The sequence below is a fragment of the Mustela erminea genome, chromosome 7, assembly GCF_009829155.1.
Source record: "Mustela erminea isolate mMusErm1 chromosome 7, mMusErm1.Pri, whole genome shotgun sequence".
NCBI classification, from domain to species: domain Eukaryota; kingdom Metazoa; phylum Chordata; class Mammalia; order Carnivora; family Mustelidae; genus Mustela; species Mustela erminea.
Genome location: NC_045620.1, coordinates 74603372 through 74625216, shown reverse-complemented (window position 1 = coordinate 74625216; position 21845 = coordinate 74603372). Strand labels below are relative to the sequence as shown.

General features: G+C 45.6%; 1 protein-coding gene across 7 annotated transcripts in view; it reads right to left on the bottom strand.

Annotated features, from left to right (window-relative positions):
- The window catches only part of SPTBN1 (spectrin beta, non-erythrocytic 1), a 196850-nt gene that overhangs the window by 103496 nt on the left and 71509 nt on the right, over positions 1-21845 (bottom strand). The window contains exon 1 of one of the 7 annotated variants that reach the window (XM_032352127.1): positions 5790-6356. The exons of 5 other annotated variants lie outside the window; for them this stretch is intronic. In XM_032352127.1, coding sequence (XP_032208018.1) covers positions 5790-5898 — 109 coding nt within the window. In that variant the 5' untranslated portion in view covers positions 5899-6356. Of the gene's footprint in view, positions 1-5789; positions 6357-21845 lie in introns of those variants that run through there. One more of the 7 variants, XM_032352128.1, reaches the window with a different exon arrangement.

Below are 21845 nucleotides of genomic sequence, written 5' to 3'. Positions count from 1 at the left end.
CAAAAGTAATAATCCCGACTGAAGAAATAATTCCCGGTGCAAGACACCTAGAGAGCAGGGTCTCAAGAGCAGGGAAATGCAGGGGAGATTTAGGGAATCCTGAGTACTGTTAAGGAAGGAATAGCAAGAGCTGGAGAAAGGAAGGTCAGCCAGAGCCAAATCCCTTAACTTTCTGCAGAGAGCTCTAATCAGGGCCCAGCTGTAAGGAGGCCCAAGAGTTATGGGGGAGGGGCGGTTCAGGAAACCAAAGAGGCTAAAACAGAGGGAGATGCAATGGAGCAGACCCTTTTCCAGGCCCTAGGCATGTGAAGAGGTGACCAGAATAGAGTCATCGGAAAGCTTCCTTAGCAGTCAAGTCATTCAGTCCCATTTCACCACCCTAAGAATAATGGTCTATTTCCCTCAAAGGGCGTCAATCCTTCACCTCCTCTTCCTCCTAGCTGGCCTCCAACAGTCCTTTTAACGGACATCCCGGTCAAACACTAAAGGAATCGGTATTCCCTTGTCTGTCAGAGCTCCTGGCCCACCAAAAACTGGGAGCAAAACATGTCCAGAAATCTGAGCAGTCCTGAGCTCATTAATTTTCCATGCCACCAGAATACGTTCATGGTATCTAGGGAGCGGGTGCGTGGCTCAAACCTAACTGACACTGTGTGGTCCTAGAAGAGATCAAATTTGCAGTCAGAAAACCTGGGTTCCAGAGATGTAGCCTTGTGCCAATTGATTTTAACCCAATGACCCCCTTATTTACCTATAAACAGTAGGAGTATCTGGCCCAGAGAGTTATTATTAACACTAAATAAATGCACACTTATTTAGAACTTACTATGTAGTAGATTCCACGCTGGGTACTCTGAATAGTCTCATTTAGTTAATTTAATTATGCAAGATGATACATATTAAAGTTAAGTGCTATACATATTAATAGTAATTATTATTATTACCACATCATTCAGAAAGAATTCTAATTCACAAACCTGCTAAGAACTTTACAAATTATGAGCTGAAACTCTGGTAAACTGGTAAAAAAAGATATATATTTTTTTAAGATTTTTATTTATTTACTCGAAAGAGAGAGAGAGCAATAAAGCACATGAGTGGGAAGGAGAGGGAGAAGCAGTCTCCCCAGTAAGAAGGGATCCCGATGTGGGGCTCAATCCCAGCACGCTGGGATCACGACCGGAGCTGAAGGCAGATACCCAACCAAGTGAGACACCCAGGTGCCCCCCAAAGATATATTTTTTAAAAACTGGGGACTTGTGCCACAAAGTTTTCTGGGCTTAGATTAGCTCTAGTACTGGCAGGTATCCAGACCAAAAAGCCAATCTTTTATGTTTTCAGGAAATCCAGAAATGCTCTTTTAATTCTTGGCCCCCACCCCCAAAAAAGAGTTACCATCTGTCAAATCTTTTCATGTCACAATGGGAATATCTGAAGGCTGACACTTTACATCTAAGACCTTTACATTTTCTTCATGACAAGGAGGAGGTGTAGGCCCAGGAATACACTTTCTATAAGGCTTTCTATAAGGTTTAAGACATATGCAAGACAAACTTCTAGGTACCCTAACAAACTGGCAAGCTCTAAAAAATTTGAGAATAAATTTTCTTCACAATTTGTGGGCACAAGACCAGCAGTATTTTTTTTCCCTTAAAAAAGAAACTAAAAAGAAACTAGGACGTTCCCCACCCCACAAAAAAAAAGAAGAAAAAAAAGAAAAGAAAAGAAAGAAACACAACAAGGCAAATCTGATATCATCTGATAAACCGCTCTGTAGTCTCCCGCCAAAGACAGACTACTCCCTAATTCTTTCTAAACAGTGAGACAAGTTCATTGAGCCTGAAGAGCTAAGAAAAAGCACCTTCTCCAGAAATACCAGGTGCTAGATGCCAGGATTAGGCTGCAAAGAAAGCAGAAGTTCATTTTGATGCTTTTCAACTAGATCCTGTCTTCATTACAACCCGCCACTGCCAGGGCCAAGAGAATTCCAGCTCTCTGGGAAACAAGTAGGCAGGAGAGAGGAATCAGGTTAGGGTACCCATTTCACACTGTAACCTCATTACTATTATTATGATTATTGTTATTACTGCAGAGATAAAATAGTATCTGAAAGTCTAGGAAAAGGTTAGAAAACAACAATGTGCAGCCTGAGCACAATAAAGCTTGTCACCCTGGTCAAGCTATTTGTCTTCTCTCTTAAATCTCTCAGGTGTGTTCCAAAGACAGGATAACATATATAAAGCTCCTGCTAACATGACTGATACCTGGTAAATACTCAATGAGATCTTTTTCTCACCAACCCCAACAGAGGGGACATGAAGCTTTATGGAATTACTGGAATGTGAGCAGTCTTACAAATTTATAGGAATGATGTCCATAGGTAAATGGATGGGTCGGACATTTGAGGCAGAAGGCAGAAGATGAACCCAAAACCCAGGGCTTGGTTTTATGAAGTACTGTAAGCCTGCCTACCTGGAAGACTGGATTGGAATATAAGAGTTGGAACAGGAAGTACTCAGGGTAGGGCCATTTTGAGGAGGGTGCAATGCCAAGTTAAGGAGTCTGGAATTTATTTTACATCTTAGGCAGAAGCAACAGCTTCTGAGTACAAGAGTAGCAATATTCTCCTATAAGGAATTAAGCTAGCTCATTTGAAACTGGAAAAAAGATATTATGAACCTGTTACTACAAACACATTTTTCTAAACATGTAGAGTTTGTTTACGCATTTCTCTTTTTTTTTTTTTTTAAAGATTTTATTTATTTATTTGACAGAGAGAAATCACAAGTAGACGGAGAGGCAGGCAGAGAGAGAGAGAGGGAAGCAGGCTCCCTAGAGAGCCCGATGCAGCACTCGATCCCAGGACCCTGAGATCATTACCTGAGCCGAAGGCAGCGGCTTAACCCACTGAGCCACCCAGGCGCCCCTACGCATTTCTCTTACTAAAAAAAAAAAAACTAACCCAACTTTAAAGATACATGCACAAGCTCTGAGGAGGGTAATTTAATTTTGTAACTCAAATTTGCTGAAGAACTATTTGAAAGAGAGAGAGAAAGCATGCACTTTGGGTGTGTCTGTTAGGTGTGCTGGGTGCTGGTGGTTAACGTTTGAAGCCATCAGAGGCTGAAGGTCCTGTCTCTTGTACTATGCCAGAACTAGTGTGACACAGATATCACTCCACATCTCGTCCCCCAAATCAGCAAAAAAAAAGTCATACTTATTTGCTTCCTTTCTAAGTAGACCAAATACATTTTAGTATCATACATTCCTTGGCCCAAATATCCCACCTCATCCCCTGGTCCCGCCTGAAATTTTTAGGATCCACTGTGAAAATATTTGAAATCAGCAAAAATGCAGAAACATCTCCCACAAAATGACAGTACTCTCAGACTCTCAAGGATATTTGCTAAAATTACTAAATTCATTTAACGGGCATTTAAAAAAAATAAATCCAAAGGACGAGTTTATCAATATTGGGTTAGAAGTGCTCAGAAGGAGGATACTCAGAAGAGAAAAAAAGGGGGTGGGGTGGGGAAAAGGGCAGCTTTGGAGATATGTATAAAATTAAATTAGATGATATAATCTATACATCATCAAAAATGTGGTGAGTGGAAGAATGATAAATACAAATTGGGGGTAGGTATGGGAAAAGATTTTAGCAAAAATTCTCCTTAAAGTTGCTTAAAATGCCATCAGTTCCATTTATCATTACTAAGGAGGATGCCTGTTTCTAATTCTCTTGGGATACACCATACTTGGAAGTTAACTCACCCTTTCTCAGTTCCTCAACATGGGTGGTTTTCTGTTATAGAAATACCAACACCAAACTTGTGTAACTCCTAAACCACAATATGCAGAAATAAGAAAGTTAACTGGAGGGAACTACATTAGGGAGCAAAAGTCATTAAAGAAAAAAAAAAACCCTACCACACAAAACGTGAAGCCCACAACTTCTGAAGGGATTTCCTTGAGAAACAGTAACCAGGTGTAAAACAAAAAAATCAAGGGAGCATGGTAATTTGTTTTTTAATTTTCCTCTCTCCAGAGAGAACAGTTTAAGACATTTCCTGTGCATAGGCTCCACCCTTCTCAGTGAGCAGTTTTACAACCATCCTCAAAGCTTTCAGATAACAGCCTTTTGTTAAGGGTGGGCCTGTGAGTATACTGCTCCCCACACCTTCTTACATCTTCTCCTTGGTTGTGCATTTTTTCTGAGACTACAAGTGTGGGCTGACTGGACGTTGGTAATTGGTTTTCAGATCAAGGATCCACCACTCAAGTGAGTTCTCCTCAAAGGTATGACACAACCAAGCGGGGAGACTTAGTCATGCTTACTAGAGGTGCATTCTGAATTCTCAAAACCTAAAACTACGGGGCTTCCAGCACAGACCCAGAAGACACCATTCCTCTCTTTACCATCAGCAAACTAACCCTACCTCCCTGCCCCCCACCCCAAGTTTTCCCAAAACACAAATTACACCTTCAAAGAGCTCAAGGAGAATGAGGCAGACACATAACCATTCCCTGGAGAGAATGGAGCTGCTTCTTACAGCTAACTGCCCCAGGACAGCTAACTGCCCCAGGAATGCAGCACAGACTAGCAAATGTTTAAAATCACGTCCTGTTCTGCCTCTTGTTTTCCAGAAAAGTGTCATTACTGTCAACTATTTCACAAGACAAATAAACCTGTGAATGAAATATATCTTCCCTCCCATTCCCAATGAAAACATTCTAGGATTGCGCTGCTTCCTTCCTTCCTCCTTCTCACAGGAACCGCATTTGTGGCACTGAGAAGAGTTAAAATAAGAAACACACACTGTGTGAAGGCCACTTTTTCACAGCATTAGTTACAGCCATTCCTGGCCTACTACTGATCCAGGGGCTTCCAAACGGAAGGAGTTCTGTTTTCAGTTATGAGCCCTTTTTCATTATGAGGTCTGAGAAAACGCCAGCCAGGCCTGCTGGTAGGGTAGGGACAGCCAAGGGCTGCAGGGGCCACCCCAGCGGTGGGCTGCAAGCCCATCATCTCCCACGCTGCTGCACACAAGACCCTGGTCTCCATAAAAATATGTGCGGTAAAATACTGGATTCATTCAATTATTTGAGACTAATATAGATGCCAAGAAACCTATAATTGATCCAACTAATCCAACCCATAGCATTGGAATGACAATAACTGGCTTTCATTATAAATTATATAGCCCACTAAATTGATGGGAAGGCTCTCCCCAACACAATACATCAAAAGAGTTAAAATTAGGCTTCAGAATCAAAACTGTAATTTACCCAAGGCTTAGGAACAAAAAGACCACTCCCTGCTCCCCTTTGCTATTGTTCTACAGGACTGGGTGTCGAGCAGTGCACTTTACACCTTTAGGATTCCCAGAGGTAAGAGGCTGGGGGGCTGGGAGACAGAGGCGACCCGGAATCAAATGCTTGCATACTAATAGGTCTATTAGCATTGATCCACAGAGTGGCAAAGATAGCTAAGAGGCCAGAAAACGTGTGCTCACAGTGGGTAGCAGATACCTGACAACCGCGAGGCGAAAGGACAGGAGAGACAGAGAGAGAGAAAGGGCCTCCAAATGGTGGCTTTTCTAGAGTAGAATGAGAAACTGTCTCCTTTAAGGAGTGAATGGGGTGCTCGCAGCCAACCAGAGGCTTTGGGGCTGGGCCGGGCGGCAGCCCGTCTTCATTAGGGTCACGTACCATATGGCACAAATAAAATCTCGGAACCCCCGTAGGCACAGCCCCAAGGCAGGCCTGGCCTTTGGAAGGCGGGGGCTTACCTTGTAGTTGCTTGAATCTCCCCTCCAGCTGGTTGTAGTTGTAAGGCACCTGCCCCGTGTAAGCTGGCGACAGCGGCCCCGAGATGCTAGATGTCCTCTGCAATTCCATTATGCCCGGCGTAACGCCCCGGCGGGCTGCACGCTGGAAATCCCGCTCCGGCCCCCTCCTACCCCCATCCAACACACAGCAGCTTCCGCACGGCTTGGCTCCCGGCCCCGCGAAAAGGGCTGGACCTTAGGCAAGCCCCATTCCGGTCTGAAAGTCCCGCAGGCAGATCTGATAGGAAGTTGGCTGCAGGAGAGTCCACCTTAGCCCGGCCGGGAGTTACCACTCGGGGATCTAATTCCTTATTGCTTTCCTTCCTTTTGTGGCTCTCGACTAGAAGCTTGAAATAAATTACCGAGGAGGAGCGGGAGGACGGAAGGAGGGAGGGAGGGAGGTGCAAATCCTACTTTAAAAAAATTTTAAAATATGGCCAATCCTAAGCGTGCCCCGGTCGCCGAGCCCAGGAGCTCGCGGGAGCAGTACACACACCTCCTCCCGGCTGCCCGCGGCGGCCGCCGGTTTGTAATTTAATCAGGAGCCACTCTCCGTGCGCTGGGCGGTGATGTCACCTGATTAGCATAACAGCATTGTAGAGGAAACGCAGGCTGTACCACGAGGAGGGGCGCGGGGGAGGCCGGCCGGCCGGCGGCCCCCCACCCACAGGCGGCCCTGGCGCAGCCCGCGCCGCCTCCTCCGCGCCGGAGCCGCCGACCCCTGGGCAGGGCCCAGGACGCGCCCGCCGCGGTGGTACCTTCCCAAACAAAGCTGCTGGAATTACAATCTTTTGTTGAGAGCCTCATGTAACGGAAAAGTCTCCGATTACTATCATATGAAAAGGAGGCGGCCCGGGAGGGTGCGGAGTCCCGCAGGTCCCCGCCGGGCGGCTCATCCACTGCTCTGGGTCTGCGGAGATCAGACGGCCACGCGGGCTGCGCACCTGGGCGCGCGCGGCGTCCCCACTGCGCGGGCGCCAACGACTCGGCGCCGGTGGGGCCGGCCACCGTGTCAGAGTGAGACACGGCCACTCCGGGCACTCCACGGCGAGGGGAGGTGTAAGTACCGCGCACAGAAAAATCTCAACAGACTTCTGCGGCCCTCACAAGATGTTTGGCGGAAGGTGTGTAACACTGACCCTGTAAGACAACTCAATGCTAGATTTACGGGAGCACTGATTTGCAAGGCATTGTGGGAGAAAGGTACACAGGTAAACACCGCAAGGATCCCGACCTGAGGAGTTCACGAACGGATGGGGAGATAACAGAAATTACCCTCAAATCCTACTTTGATTTGTAAAATGAGTCTCCTGAACTTTTGGGTTCTTCAAAATAGTAAAACACTCCTCAATTTCTCCCACCAATCTCAACCAGGAAAAAAAAAATTTTTTTTTTAAATCTACAAAGAACAGTGATCAAAATGTATTTTGGGGAAGTGGCTGACCCTCGTTTTTTCTTCCCACCTTCCCCAACTAACTGCAGGCAGACAACAAATCACAAATTTGGCTTTTTCCAGATGGAGCACTGAATAAAGTAATTTTGTTCCCTGGGGCACTTGTAATTCAAGCAACTGCATCCTGCCCCCAGGTAGAGTTAAAACAAACCTGAAATCTAGTTAGCTGTTCAACTGAGCAACTCCCATTCCGAACATCTACAGCATAGGCTTTTAAATACAACCAGTGTCAACCTTTAGCTTTTGAAAGCCAGGGCCAGGATTTGAAAGCATTTCTCATCATCCAGAATGTAGAGTAATTTCTAAAGCCCTTTTAACCACCCACAGCTGCAATTCACAATGCTGACAGGAATGTGGCAAAAGGGGGGGTTACTGGAAGAAGCAAAGGACTAGGATTCTGAAGACCTGAGTTTCTAGTCCTGGCCAAGGCTCTTAATCGCCAATGACCTTGGAAGAAACCCTGGATTCTTTCTAAACCTCTCTTGTCAGACAGGGATAATTAATGCCTACCTCTACAAGGTCAATGAGGGAATGATGTGAAAATGCCCTGACAACAATCATTCCCTTCAAAACTAGGAATGAATTTTTCAAAATACCCCTTGCATATTTCCCCCCATGTACCACATCAAAACTACAAAAAGGAGAATCGAGAATTTTCTCAATTAAGATCTTAATAGGACAGAACCTTCTTCACTGTTAAAATACAGTTTATATTAATATTAAATAAACTTAACTATTAAATATGAAGTTTTAAGTCTCTGAGTGTCCAGCTGTGGGTCAAGACAATAAGACGGGGTAGTGCTTGCCAATTTACAATGCTTTATTTTTAATCTTTAAGCCACTTAGTGAATAGAGTATGAGTCACCATTCTTGGAGTCTCCCTTTCAGCTCCCTCTGGTATGGGGAAGTAGGTGAAATAAGCTAATTAGCCAGGTTACTACTAGGTGATGGGGTTAGAGGCTGAGACTAATATAGCCAAAGTCAGTACTAAAGAGCAGACTCAGAACAAGCCAGGCAGAGTGAACACATGCCAAGCAAGTACTGGAAAGAAAGGTTTTGAGGCTGAGGACGGGTTTACTAACCCTGCAGGGGCAGGGTAAGAAGTGGGAATCTATTTGCTGTGATGGGCAGGGGAAGAGGAGGACACAACCCTGATGACTCATCTGACCACCTGCAACTCGGCAGTGGGGAGGATTAAAGGAAGGCCAGAGGCACTCATTCTTTATTCCATTCAGTATTTACTGGACGCCAACTGTGTGCAAGGTATATTGCCTAGTGGAGGCTTCAGAGATGACTGGGCAAGTTCCAGGCCAACAGAGATGGGACAAATATGCAAACAGTCTAACACCAGAGAAACAAACTGGGGCTAAAGGAGGGGGCTGCAAGAGTTCAGAGGATAAGGGAGAAACAACTGCCTAGGAAGACAGCCAGAAACACCTCCATGAGGGCCTGGCATTATGACCAAACCTTGAAACACATGTAGATTAGCAACAGGCTGGGAGAGAGGGAAGCCTCCTCTCCTACTGAGGGGTGGTTGGGAAATATAGGCACCAAATGGACTGTCCCAGGAATAGCACGAGCAAGTGCTACCCTTTGACTGGAGCATGAGGGACGGTCAGGCAGGAGGGAGACCCTGAGGGAACTAAGCCTGGGCTGGAAACTGTTGGAGACTTTTCAGCCTCAGGAGGGGATGCAATCTAGGTTGGGCTCTAGGGAAGAGTGATCTGCAGTGGTCAGTTAGAACGGGTAGAAAGGAGAGAAGCCAAAAGCAGCAAGGTCACTCAGGTGGTTACTGGAGTTCTTCAGGTCAAAGGACTAGTCAGTGTGAGGCAATAGGAACAAAAAGGAACAGACTGATGCAAGAGTTAATCCATAGGACTCTGGTAACCAACAGTATGTGGGTGGGAGGTTCAAAGGCTAGGGTGATGGAAGACTCTGGGTTTTTTAGAGCTGGCTGCGGGCTGTAGGGAAGGATTGAACATTTCTTTCTATATCTGAGTTACAGCACCAAGGGGTGACAGGTCCAGAAGCAGTCAAGGACGTGCAGCAGGATCTCAAGGCTGAGGAGAGAGTCCCATGTACAGTGAGAGAGACTATAGTAGGCTTAAATCCAGGAAGGAAGGTAAGAGGCAAGTGGCTGGGCACAGAGCCCTGGGGAAGGCCAGGGTCTGTGAGGAAGAAGAAAATAGAGTAGAGATACCAAAGAGCTACGGAATGACAATCCATGAGAAGAAAGAAATTCTCAAGGAAGAAATGGGTTAGGATGGCATCATGTGTTGGAAAAAGAAGAAGGAACCAGAAGTCAGGGAATATGTGATCCAGTAGGTGAATGAGGAGTCAGTGGGTAGTAAAAGCTAAAGTGAGGCTACAGGAATGAAAGAATGAGGAGCAAAGGGAAGAAGAGCAAGAAGGTAGAGGTAGTGAGTGGTGAACGGAGCAGGGGGAGGGGCTCCGGGCCCGGTCCAACTGAGCATATCCTCTGTGCAAAGGTTTCAGCCCTGAGTTGCCACAGGTAGGGAAAGGCCAGTGGGAAAATGGCTCTAAGGTATGGGTAGGACAGCCAGCTCTAGCCAAGAGGAGATACCCCTACCTTCAGAAGCAGGAGGGAAAGGACAGGGACATTGTAAGGAAGAAAAGAAATTTAAAGGAATTACCCAATTCTGACTTAAAGCAAGAGGCCAGGGGTCCTACCCCCAGTTTATCTGTAGTACTCTAAGAAGAATCCTGGAGACACCTATGGCAGAAACACAGAGAATGTGAAAGGGAACCTGAAGGGGAGCAAGACAGTTTTCAGAATGCTCAGTAGTCAACCAAGCTTTTAGAAACAGACTGTGTGATTTCAGCCTATTCCCTCGATGTTTTCTAATCTAAAAAATTGTGTCCCTCACCCAGGCCAGGGATATCAACACATGTGGCCAGCTAAGGGAAGCGGCTGTGCCTGCCTTCAAGCTGCACCAAGATTCTAAGGCATAAGGACAAGTGGCCACAACTGACGGGCACCGTCAGCAATGGATCGAAGCACCTGGAACCCAGGCAACATGTATCCATCCTCATGGTGCCAGATGGTAAAAGGTTACTTGCAGACAGCACAAATTAGGAATGCTGTGGTCTGCTGAAAGGCCCCAGTCCAGAATACTCAGATTCACCCCTCTCTTGAGTGCCACAGAGAAGCGAGGTCATTGTATATGTTTCTAACCTTCACCGGACCTCACCTGGAGATCAAACAGGTTGGAGTTTATGGTCATAAAAAATTCCTTCTGGTTCTAAATGTATTTATCAGTGATAAATAATCTCCCTTCTCTCCGAGACAATTGTTGTAGCCCCAATTATCACCAATCTCCATATAAACAATAGGCCATAATAATAGTATCACATTAGTCCAGCACTTCGGAATTTCCAAAATGCTTTCACATACATTTTCTCAAGTGACTAAACCTATGAGGTTGGTATTAGATCCATTTTGCAGATAAGGCAACTGAGATTCAGAGGTACCATGCCTTGCTGTGGGCTCTACAGCTGATGAATGGCAGAGCCACACCTGGACCCCAGACTGACCAAGTTTAGCCCTGTTTATCCCATGTACTCTATTAGAGCATATTATCAGCTACTAATGGTTTGCAAGATTTTCAGAAAAAAACATAAAAAACTGGGTAAGTGGTATCAGGATACCTAAAACCCAAGTAAACCTCCACAGGAACTTAGCTCAGGAACAGGCACATTTTCTGCTATTCACATGGAAGTTGCTACTTTAAGGGTTCTCTTGTGAATGGGTGTTGTTTGGTCTTGTTTGGTTGGGTTTTGTTCCTTTTCTCATACTTGGATCTATACACAAAGATTCATTATATGATTTACCATGTACCATGTGAATGGAAACACTAAGCTGAGATTAAGACTCTGTTTGTCCCAAGAGGCTTAATGAAGTCTGAGAGGTTAAAAAAAAAAAAAAAAAAAAAAGGAAAAAGAAAAAAGACAAACGCCTTCCCTGCATCACAGCAAGCTTGAAAGGGTAAACTATGGAGTGTTCATTTCCTGAACATCTAAACATCAGCAAGATTGCAATGCCTGGGAGGCAATGGCCAACATGCGAAGATGTGATGGGATGTGTACACATTCAAGGACTTGAAAAACCAACCCAAGAGCTGGGAAAGAAGTGGTGGGAACAGGGAAGGATAGAACACAACAAAGTTTCACATACAAAGTGTTTGGCCAAATTCTCTGCCCTTTCCGGATCTGCCTTTCCTTCATCTGGACAACAGCTGGATGACCACAGCCATTTTCTCCTGAGCGTTTCTTTATAGGAAACCAAAATAATATTATTAAAATAATCCTCTTCCACTGGTGTGGCCAGATAGAGAAGCAGGCTCCAAATCATGCCAGTGCATTTATGCTCCCTGGAGCTGAAGCTTATGTGATCTGTCTCATCTCTCTGGCCCACCCACCCCCGTCTCCAACCAGCCTCCTGCCCACTGGTTGCAGTCTTGAATCCTTACCTTGCCCATTCTTTTTCTGCCTCCCCTCTACTGTACAATGCCCCGAGAGCCTCCCACCCCCTAACTACCTAGTTACCGCTGTCCTTCTCCCACAGCCTGCCTCGGTATGTATATTCTCAAAAACCCATCCCTAATTACGCAAAGGGAACTGCCCTACATACCAGAAAGCTCAACCAAGTAACCAAGCATACCACCATGAAATCCAGCCATAAACAGAAAACAGAACTACCTGGAACCTTCTTCCCCTGCCCTCCCGAAAAGGTACAATTCTCAACAAGACCCACTATCAGAACACATTTCTGACACTAGTGTTTCTGTTCACTGCTAGCTGCCTGCCACCCTTCCAGAACGTCTCCTTTCTCCCCAGTGGCCCCGCGCACACAGGGCCCACAGCCTGGGCAGCCAGAAACAGTCAGCAACATGTCCTCATGACCACGCGGCTCCTGACGATCGGGCCTAGACAACTGCTCTGCTTCCTCCCAGAGCATCACCCGCGGAGCACTGGGGTCAGAGTTTAGAGGAGTAAAGTTGCCTTAAAACTGACGTGGAATCTGGGAATCTGGCTCTGCTACTTTCTAACTCTGTGATTCCCTGAGCCTGAAAAGTTGGCACAACAATGGGACCAACTTCATAGGGTTGTTGTGTAACTGAGATAAACGTTTAGAAAAGAGACATGTGGGGAAGATAGCCACACTGTGCAGCTAGGATTACTTATCTTTAAACTCCTCACAGAGGAAATTTCAAAAACTAGTTCTCCCCCCACCTTAGGCCACCAAGGAGGCCACCAAGGAGGATGTTGTGGGATTCCTGGGGAATCCCTGACCCAGGCCAGGGACTGGGGCAGGTACCCCTCTTGATCTCTAAACAAGGGCAGTTCAAATGGCAAGACCAGTCCACTAGCTGGTAGGTGCTCGCAAACCCCTTCCTTCTCAGTCACTCACCCCTTTTTACACTGGGAAACACATATTCAAAATCACATTTTGTAATAAAAATAAAGCAGTAACACTTCGGAGATAACAAGAACACAATATTCACTATGAAACAAGGGCCTATATTTTTACAAAGGCCAGTTTTATTTGAGGTGGGCTATCAGATTTGATAGTTCAGGAATTAGAACGCCTAGACAAAAAAAGGGAAGACTAAAGGTATTTTTCCTCTACAGCAATTGCTATCTTTGTTCTTTAGAGGATACAGATTTTTTTCTCCTCTCTATCTCCTATATACACACATACACAAGCAGACCTTCTACAAAATTATCTGGTTACATTGTTGCATCTGAAATACCAGGGCAATTTAACTCCCATTTATATGTTTTTTCTGTTTCTTGTTTAGCTGGTCACAGCAGAATTGAATACAAAGTACCTGACATCTCTGCTGAGAAGGAGAAAAATGGCAAATTATATTCAGTAACAAGTACCCAAGGTCCTGGGGAAGGAATGCAGTTTATTGAATCTTCTACCCCGCCAAACCTTATCCTTGCATTCTTATCGCATCTGTTATCTGCACATGCAAAGCTCCCCTGTATGGGCAAAAGAATGCCCCAGTCCAGAGGCCCCACCTTTGGCAAACAGGTGTTGCTATGCCTGTGAATATAACACCAGCCAGAGCCAAGACTGGGCTTCTCTGCTACAGGCACAGGGGTTCAAAGGAAAAGAACATCCAAGGAATGCAGCTGGGGCCAGGCCTGCTCTTGCCCAGAATGTTTGGTTCTGCTTTCCACCTCCCAACATGGAGGGGAGAAGGCTGACACACACAGTTGTTCACAGCCATTGGGCCAGAGTTTTACAAGGAAGCAGATGGGACAGTGAGAAGATGCTGTTTCCTGGTGGCACAGCTCATGGGAAAAAAAACTGGTAGAGAGGAGATGCAAATCTGTTCTCTGTGAAAATAGGCCTCTGGACCCTGCCCTCAGGTTTTCTTCATACCCACGTTACCTTTTCCAGAAGCTTGCCACAGACTGCCTATAATGAGAAAGGGCGAGAAGAGCAGATTAAACAGGCCCCCAGAGGGGGAAGAAAGAAGAGGGAGGTGAGGGAGGCAAACCTCATCATCAAGGCACAGGCCCCATACCTCTTGGTTCACAGAAAGTCAAAGTCAACCCACCTACACGTGCTTGGGCCCTTCTGGGAACACTGGCCACACTGGAGGGACCCACAAAGTTATAAGAAGTGATTTCTTCTGTGCAGACACTTTCAACCTAGCTGAGAAAATAGGTCAGACAAATAAGCAGACTGACGGGGACACGGACACACACACACACACACACACACACACACACACACACACAGTAGCATGTAACAAATGAAGAACAGGGACAGTTACAGAAAGTACCATTCCAAATGGATCGACAAGAGCACCTCTCTACTTGGCTGAGATCAACAAGAGCACCTCTCTACTTGGCTGAGATAAAAACAGAGCAGAGTGGGGTTTCTCCCACACAAACTCTCTCTGGGGCTCTACTGTCCTATCTGCGATTTTAATGTGGCTCCTAGCCAAATCCCTGCCAACAAGTGCCACAGCAACAGGAGAGTGTAGGTCATTATATTTGTTAATTAGGGGTGGGGGGGGGTATTGTTTCTTCCTCTTTGAAACACAGGTCCCAACTACCCAGCTGTAGGACTATGGAACATGGTGTGCGGCCCTGGCATGTTCAAATGTGAAATATTTTAAGGGTGCAGTCATTTCTTCCTCCTCAGCACCTGAGTTTCTGCCAATCTCTCGATGAGATAACACAGCCTCCTTCCCACAAGACTTCGCTAGGCAGCCACTCGCCGGGCACAGGCCCTGAATAATTCATGCTCAGCCCGGTCACTCAGGAGCACCAAGGCCCGCCAGCTGCCATTAGGCCGGCTCCAGACTTACTGTAGAAGAATTACCAACTATCAGCTCCCTCTGAGACCTTCTGTAGAGAAACCAACCACTCTTCCCACTTTTCTTCTCCCCATTTTTAACTAGGTACATTCCCACCAGATCCGAGTGTAACTTTCACTCTAAAAAAGACAGATGCCAGTACCAATGGCTTAAATAGAAAGTGATGCCCTCCAACAAAAGCAGAGTCAGGGTGTCACTTCCCTACTAGGGACACTGAGAGGATGTGGGGAAAAGACCAGACACTATGCCTGACACGAAAGATGCTCAATAGATGCCCAGTCCTCCTCTTCCTTGTCCCTCTGCTCTGGCCAAGCCTGATCCACATCCCGCCACCGGTTTTGGCCTTTCCACCCGTCCACGCCTCTGCTCTGAGTGCTCCCCTCTCCTCTGTCGAAAGTCCATCCATCCTTTAAGCCAAGCCCCAAACGTCCCTCCTCCAGAACGATTTCCCAGATTATCCCAGCTGACATCTCTGCTCCTTCTCAGAAACCCTACACCCGTCCCGTCAGCCCCCCTTGCCTGGCACCTACGGTGCCTGGCCCTGGAGTATTGCTTTTCTTGTGCACCAGTCTTATCAGCCTAATTAAAATAATGGAAGGGGCACCAGTTGCGGACTCGAGAGAAAAATGGGACTCCAGTCTCCGCTTTTGTCTCTGACCGGCCTCGTGACCCCGAGCCGGTCCCCTGGCTTCTGGGATTTTCTCCCTAAAAACCACGGGATCTAAAACCCAAGAAAAGCCTCTGGATAGATGGCTGTTAGAAATACACCACAACCTGTTTTCAGGCAGATGCAAGTCTTGGGTAACCTTCACTCTACATCCCCAAGCCCAGTATCCACTGCAAAGCAGCTGTTCAAAACAACTCAGCAGTTTCAGAAGCCTGAACAGAGCAAAGGCTCCATGGGGGAGCTGGCACCCATCAGAGGACTGCAGAACCTACTCTACACCACGTGACAACCCTTGGTCTACACGTTAATCCCTCACAAAAAGAAGATGCAAGTTCCAACTCCCACAGGTGTCAAGAAGGTCCCTTCCAAAATCTCCCCACCAAAATTTCCCCATTACATATGCTGCAGCAGTCCCACTTCATTTACAGAGAAGGACAATGAGGCACACAGAGGCATGCCCAGAGATACAGAGTAAGTTACCGCAGGCCCGAAATTAGAAAGCAGGCCTTCTGGATTCCTGCTGCCTTTTATTTCTAGGGCAAACCAGGAGCTGAGGACAGAGGGAGTGGCAGCATTTCTGTTAGAGAGGTGGGCCCAGGGCTCAAAAATCAGGAAAAGCTCATCTTCGTCCCCTCTCGCCTTCCAGCTTCCAACACCAAGGTGAAGCCAACAGGCTCCTACTAGGTGGCAGATGATGTTTATTTTCCACATTCTCTGATGTCCAGCATGTCCCAGGACAGACAGAATGAAAACCCAGAGCCTGGCACTAACAGCTACCATCCTGCCTCACAGACCAACATAGTATCAAACACACTGCCAGCCCCAGGAAACTTTCAGTTCCCTGTCCTGGACTTTTCATTATAATTCTTTGAATGTTCTGAGGGAAGAGTTACTTAGAAGTCATTTTTAAAAAACATCTAACAGATGGATTCACTGATTTTAACTAGAATTTTAATGACAGGTAAGGAGTCAAGAGCGCTAAGAGAGAGACAAAGTTCTTTTCTGAAACCTGACATGTTTATCTCCAAGCACCTCTCCACTCACCTTTTATTACCATTTCTACCATCCTCTTAATTACCATCTAACCAGGAAAAAAACACAAATTGTGGCCACGATGGTGCCTTTCTCCACTACACCTTATTTTTATAACATAATAAAAGCTTCAGTAAAGAATGTAGAGAAATCGGAATGGTTGTGCACTGCTGGTAGGAACATAAAACAGAGCAGCTGCTGTGGAATATGGCACGGAGGCTTCTCAGAAAATTAAAAATAGAATTACATATGCTGCAGCAGTCCCACTTCTAGGTATACATCCCCCCCACCCAAAACCTTAAAGCAGGATCGCCAAGAGACACCTGCCTATGTCCACTGCAGCATTTTTCACAAGAGCTGAGCAGTGGAAACAACCCAAATGTCCACTGATGAATGCATAATGTGGCATAAACACACAAAAGATTATTATTCAGCCTTAAAAAAGAAGGCCATCCTGTCTCATGCCACAACATGCATGAACCCAAAGGACGTCATGCTAAGTAATTACGAGGATGTCATGAAGAAAGCCAGTCAGAGAAAGACAAGTACTATATGATTCCACTTAATGCAGTATCGAGAGTAGTGAAACTCCTGAAAACAGAACGGAGGCTGCCAGGAACTGAGGAGAGGGTGACGTGGTGGTGGTGGTGGGGGGTTAAGATGGTAAATTTTATGTGTTTTTTTACAATTAAAAATAACTTTTTTTTTAAAAACCACTTTACTAAAGAGTCGGGGAATGTAGTACCAGGCATGGGGACAAGCAGCAGGTGTAGAGCTATGTGGTCTTTGTCTGGGACTCTGAAGCTCAAATATTCTCAGATGCTATCGACCAGCACACTGATCCCTCCAAGCCCACTCTTCAACCCTTAAGAAAAAAAAACCTTATGGGAATCTGGTCAACTCTCATTTTTATATGTATTTTTTAAAAGTCTGAATAAATTAGTTATTGATTCCAAGCTGGATCCGAGCCACACATCTGTGCACAGCACTGTGGTAACCTCAATTTACCAGTTACCTCTGGGGTCAGGCCTTAGCATCTCCACAAGTCCAACCTCCTTGACATTGTTCAAAAACGTCGTTTTTCCAGTCAGCATCTCTGAGACTGAACCCCCAAAACACAGAAACAACTGGCAGCTTAGGAACAGTGAGTAGCAACACATCATAGTTAAGCAGGAGTGTGTACACTGGCACACTTTTGGTGTGTGTGTGTGTGTGCATGTGCGTGTACACATGGGCCCACATGTGCACAGGACCACCTTGGTGGATATTAAATAGATAAGTTTTCCTTACTGCTAAGGTTTTATGATACTCTAGTGTCAACTACCCTGCAATACTTGTATCTGCCCACCCAGCTAGAGAATACTGATGGCCTGTCAAGTGTGGGCACATACACAGTTCTCTGTCAAGAGTAACTTTAGTGTAGGGACACCTGGCTGGCTCTGTCAGTGGAGCATGGGACTCTGGATCTCAGGGTTCTGAGTTGGAGCCCCATATTGTGGGTGGAGATTACTTAATAAAAGTTTAAAAAAATAATTTTAGTGTAGTAAGGGTTCATGAACCAAGAGACCAAGATTCTTACTGCTCAAAATGTCCTTCTATCCTGCCTATTAGGTGATGAAAGGGCAAATGGCAAAAATCATTACACAGGAAAGGGGTCTGTAATTTGAAGCAATTCTAATCAAAGATCTGGTACCACCCTGTAAGAATCTGCATTTCTGACTCATCAAACATAAAAAGGTACCAGGAAATTAACAAGCGCCTAGGACTTCAGTCTGAGTCACATAGCATTTCTTACTTCCTCGAGAAGGACAAAGGTTGCTATCATCCCTCTACCCATGCACAGTTTACTTCTCACTGTATACACAGAAACCACCAGGAAAAGAGGCCAAAACTCACCGTGGTAACAAGAGGATGTTGGCCAGCTAACTGCCCAGGAGCTCAAACACAATCTTAGAGGTTTAAGATTCTGCAAATGAGGGAAGTGAGGCTGGGAGTTATTTCTCTCCTGTCTCCACTAGTGAGGCCCAGCGGCACCCAGATGTCCTGGCAGCAGTAACAGTACCCGCAATGGCCTGCTATCTGAGGCCACTTCTGTAAATACCATAAAAAAGTGCTGGGACCCAGGGTCACCTAGCTGACTCAGTTGGGAGAGCACATAATTCTTGATCTTAGGGTAGTGAGTTCAAGTCCCACACTGGGTACAGCGTTTACTTAAGCGAATGAATGAACAAACATTTTGAAATTTTGTGACCTAAAAAAAGTTTTCCCAGGACACCTGGGTGACTCAGTCGGGTAAGCATCTGAATTTGACTCCGGTCATGATCCCGGGTTCCTGGGATCAAGTTCTGCATCAGGCTTCCTGCTAAGCGGGGAGCCAGCTTCTCCCTCTGCCTGTTCTGCCTGCTGCTCCCCTGCTTGTGCTCACTTACTCTCTCACAAATAAATAAATAAAATCTTTTAAAAAAATTTTTTTCCCTAGATAGTAGGCACGTTACATTAAGTACCCAGCTAATATCTATCACTTGGTAGGGTCACTGGGTACCTTCACTGATTTAATTTTAATTCTTCCCAAAAATGAAAAAAAAAAAATCCACTTGTTTTGTTCAGGTTGTACAACCCACCAATAGTCATTTCTAGGATTAAGTGTGTATTTCCATATCATATAAGACAGACAATTCACTGTTTCTTTTTAATACACATTTAACACAGGTAAATGTTTGGCCTTATTTTTTTATAGATAGGTCACTTAGGCCTCCCTTTTTAAAGTGGTCACATTTCGCTTGTGCTTGACCCAAACAAAAAAAAAAAAAGAAAAAAAAAAAAAACTCTTTAAAATACCAGATTCCTAACTCTGCTTTCCAGTTAAGTATAGGTAATGTGTGTCCTACTGGGAAAAGTTTTAAAACAAGTTCAATCACCACTGATGTCACAACTGAGTATTCATTACTTAAAACCAAAACACAAACTGTGCTCTAATTTCTGTTCCTCCAACAATTCTCATCTTCTGACTTTACTCAAGGGATCTCAGTCTTACTCAGGATTCTCTGATACGGAATAACTGCAGGGAGAGGTACAAGATTGTCCCCCCATGAAATAAAGGGTATTCAGAGACCTACAAATACTTACTCAAAGGAGAAGAATTTCGAGTAGAGTTAGAAAAGGCAGGCCAGGGGAGCCTGGGTGGCTCAGTGGGTTAAAGCCTCTGCCTTTGGCTCGGGTCAAGATCTCAGGGTCCTGGGATCAAGCCCCACATCCGGCTCTCTGCTCAGCAGGGAGCCTGCTTCCCCTCTCTCTCTCTCTCTGCCCGCCTCTGCCTACTTGTGATCTCTATCAGTTAAATAAATAAAATCTTTAAAAAAAAAAAAAAGAAAAGAAAAGAAAAGGCAGGCCAAAGACAGGCCTCAGAGGCTTTCAATTACTGCCCTGGACCTCAGAAGCCTCTGACTTTTATTAGCACTAAAGCAGGCAGGCTGGGGCAAATAACCCAGTTCAGAAAACCTCAGATTGCAGGCTGTACAATAGGGGCTAATGCCCCCTACTAAAGACTGTTGCTAACATTATAGTAATATTTTTATAATCTTCTCCAAGATGAAAGTGGTACACAAATCTTACGTATTATAAATAATCCCACTGAAAATCTAGTAATATTTCTTCTTTATTATCCCCTGATACCAAACTACAGCTGTCTCAACAAGGAGGAACATGCAGGAAAGCTAAATAACCCCCAGGAAAGACCAGCCCTTTTCCAGTCCCAGCCAGCCTGTTCAACTAGGATTTTCTGTGCTAAGCATGTCTCTCTTCCTCCAGGAAACATAGGTCTCTCACTCCTCTCTCTCTCTCTCCCTCCCTGCCTCCCTCCCATCTTGGCTATTTGCAGGGGGCTGTTGAGGTGGGGAGTAACTTCTTAACCTCCATTCCAAGAAAAGTTTTTAAATATTTTTTACTGCACTTTCCCCCGAATCATTCTCTTGGTAAATGTTTAGAGTTGTGATCATCTTAATGAGGAGAGTATAAACGAAAAACGTAAAACAGGTCGATGTAAGAGAAGATGCAAATGCACAGAACATAACAGGTTTTGTTTAGTTTTTTTTTTTTTTTTTTAATTAAAAAAAAAAAAGGACATCTTTTTCAGGGCTTTTCCTGCCCCCCCGTCAGAAGGCCTGAGGGTCACACATGCCCTCTAAACACCACAGCGACCAGCCACAGTTGACCACTGTCTGTAGGCCACCAGAACATGTGCCCTTTGAATGGTCCTGCTTTCCCACCTTGACTTCTCCTCTTCCACCTTTACATTACATTAATGTCATCTTTCTCAATATGGAAGGCCTCCTTTCAGGTGGAGAGAAGCGCCCTCTCTTCAGAGGTTTCTTTTTTTTTTTTTTTAGGGAGAGCAAGCTGATGGGGGAGGGGCAGAGGGAGAGAAAGAATCCCAAGCAGTCTCCACGCTCCACTCCGCAGTGTGAAGCCAATTGCCTGGTCTGATCCCCCAACCCTGATCATAACCTGAGCTGAAATCAAGAGTGGGACACTTACCCGACTGAGGCACCCAGGTGCCCCCAGTTTTATTCTCATGTGAAATGTTGTATTTAACACTTCACATACATGCCTACTGTGTGCAGACGCAGAGCCTGGTACCCTCCACATTATTATAAGATCTCTCAACAATCCCACAAGGTGGACTTTTTGACTCGCATCCTATAGAACTTGCTCACCATTTTATAGCTGGCAAGTGGTAGAACAGGAATTTAATCTTGGACCCGAGGCCTCTAAAGCCATTCTTCCTTTCTCAGCAGCAGTCCTGAGGTAGACAGTCCTGGATGGCTGAATGCAGACCCCTGGAACACTGGGTGTCAGGACCTCCGAACACATATCCAGAGAGGAAGCCTGAGCGAACCTTGGAGCCCATATAGTTTCCAAATGCTGGAAAGAATGCAGACTAATCTGAGGTAAGGAAAACGTGATAAAATTCGGAAAATTGGAGGCCATGTAATAGAGGAGGGAAAAAAAAAACAACAAAAGAAACAGTGGCCTGCTTTGCAGATTCATGACCAACATACCCGACACAACCCTCACCTACCCCAAGCATCTGGCAACCAAAAGAAAAACTTGGCATGAGGCTTTTATATACATAACCAAAACCAAACTCATGTTCTTCCCTGCCGTTCCCAGGCTCTACAGCCCACTGGAGAGCAAGTCCTCAGGATTCTACCTCAACAGTTAATGTCCTTGCTCTCTCAAGCCCTTTACTACTGCCCCAGTTTCAGGGCTTCCTACTCGTCTCTTCCCAGGACAAACATGACCTTCTCCTAAGATGGCTCCCTCCAGCCACTTCCCAAGCCATCCTCCACGGGGTCCCCAGAGGACTCCTCTGGATACAGAAGTCCAGTGCTGTCAGCAGTTCTCAGGTTAAGTCACCTAAGGGGGGCTTCAGGGGGTAGAAATCTAGGGGAGAGCCCTTGGGTCTCCCGTATGACAGGCTATTCAGGTTGGCTCCAAATTTGCCA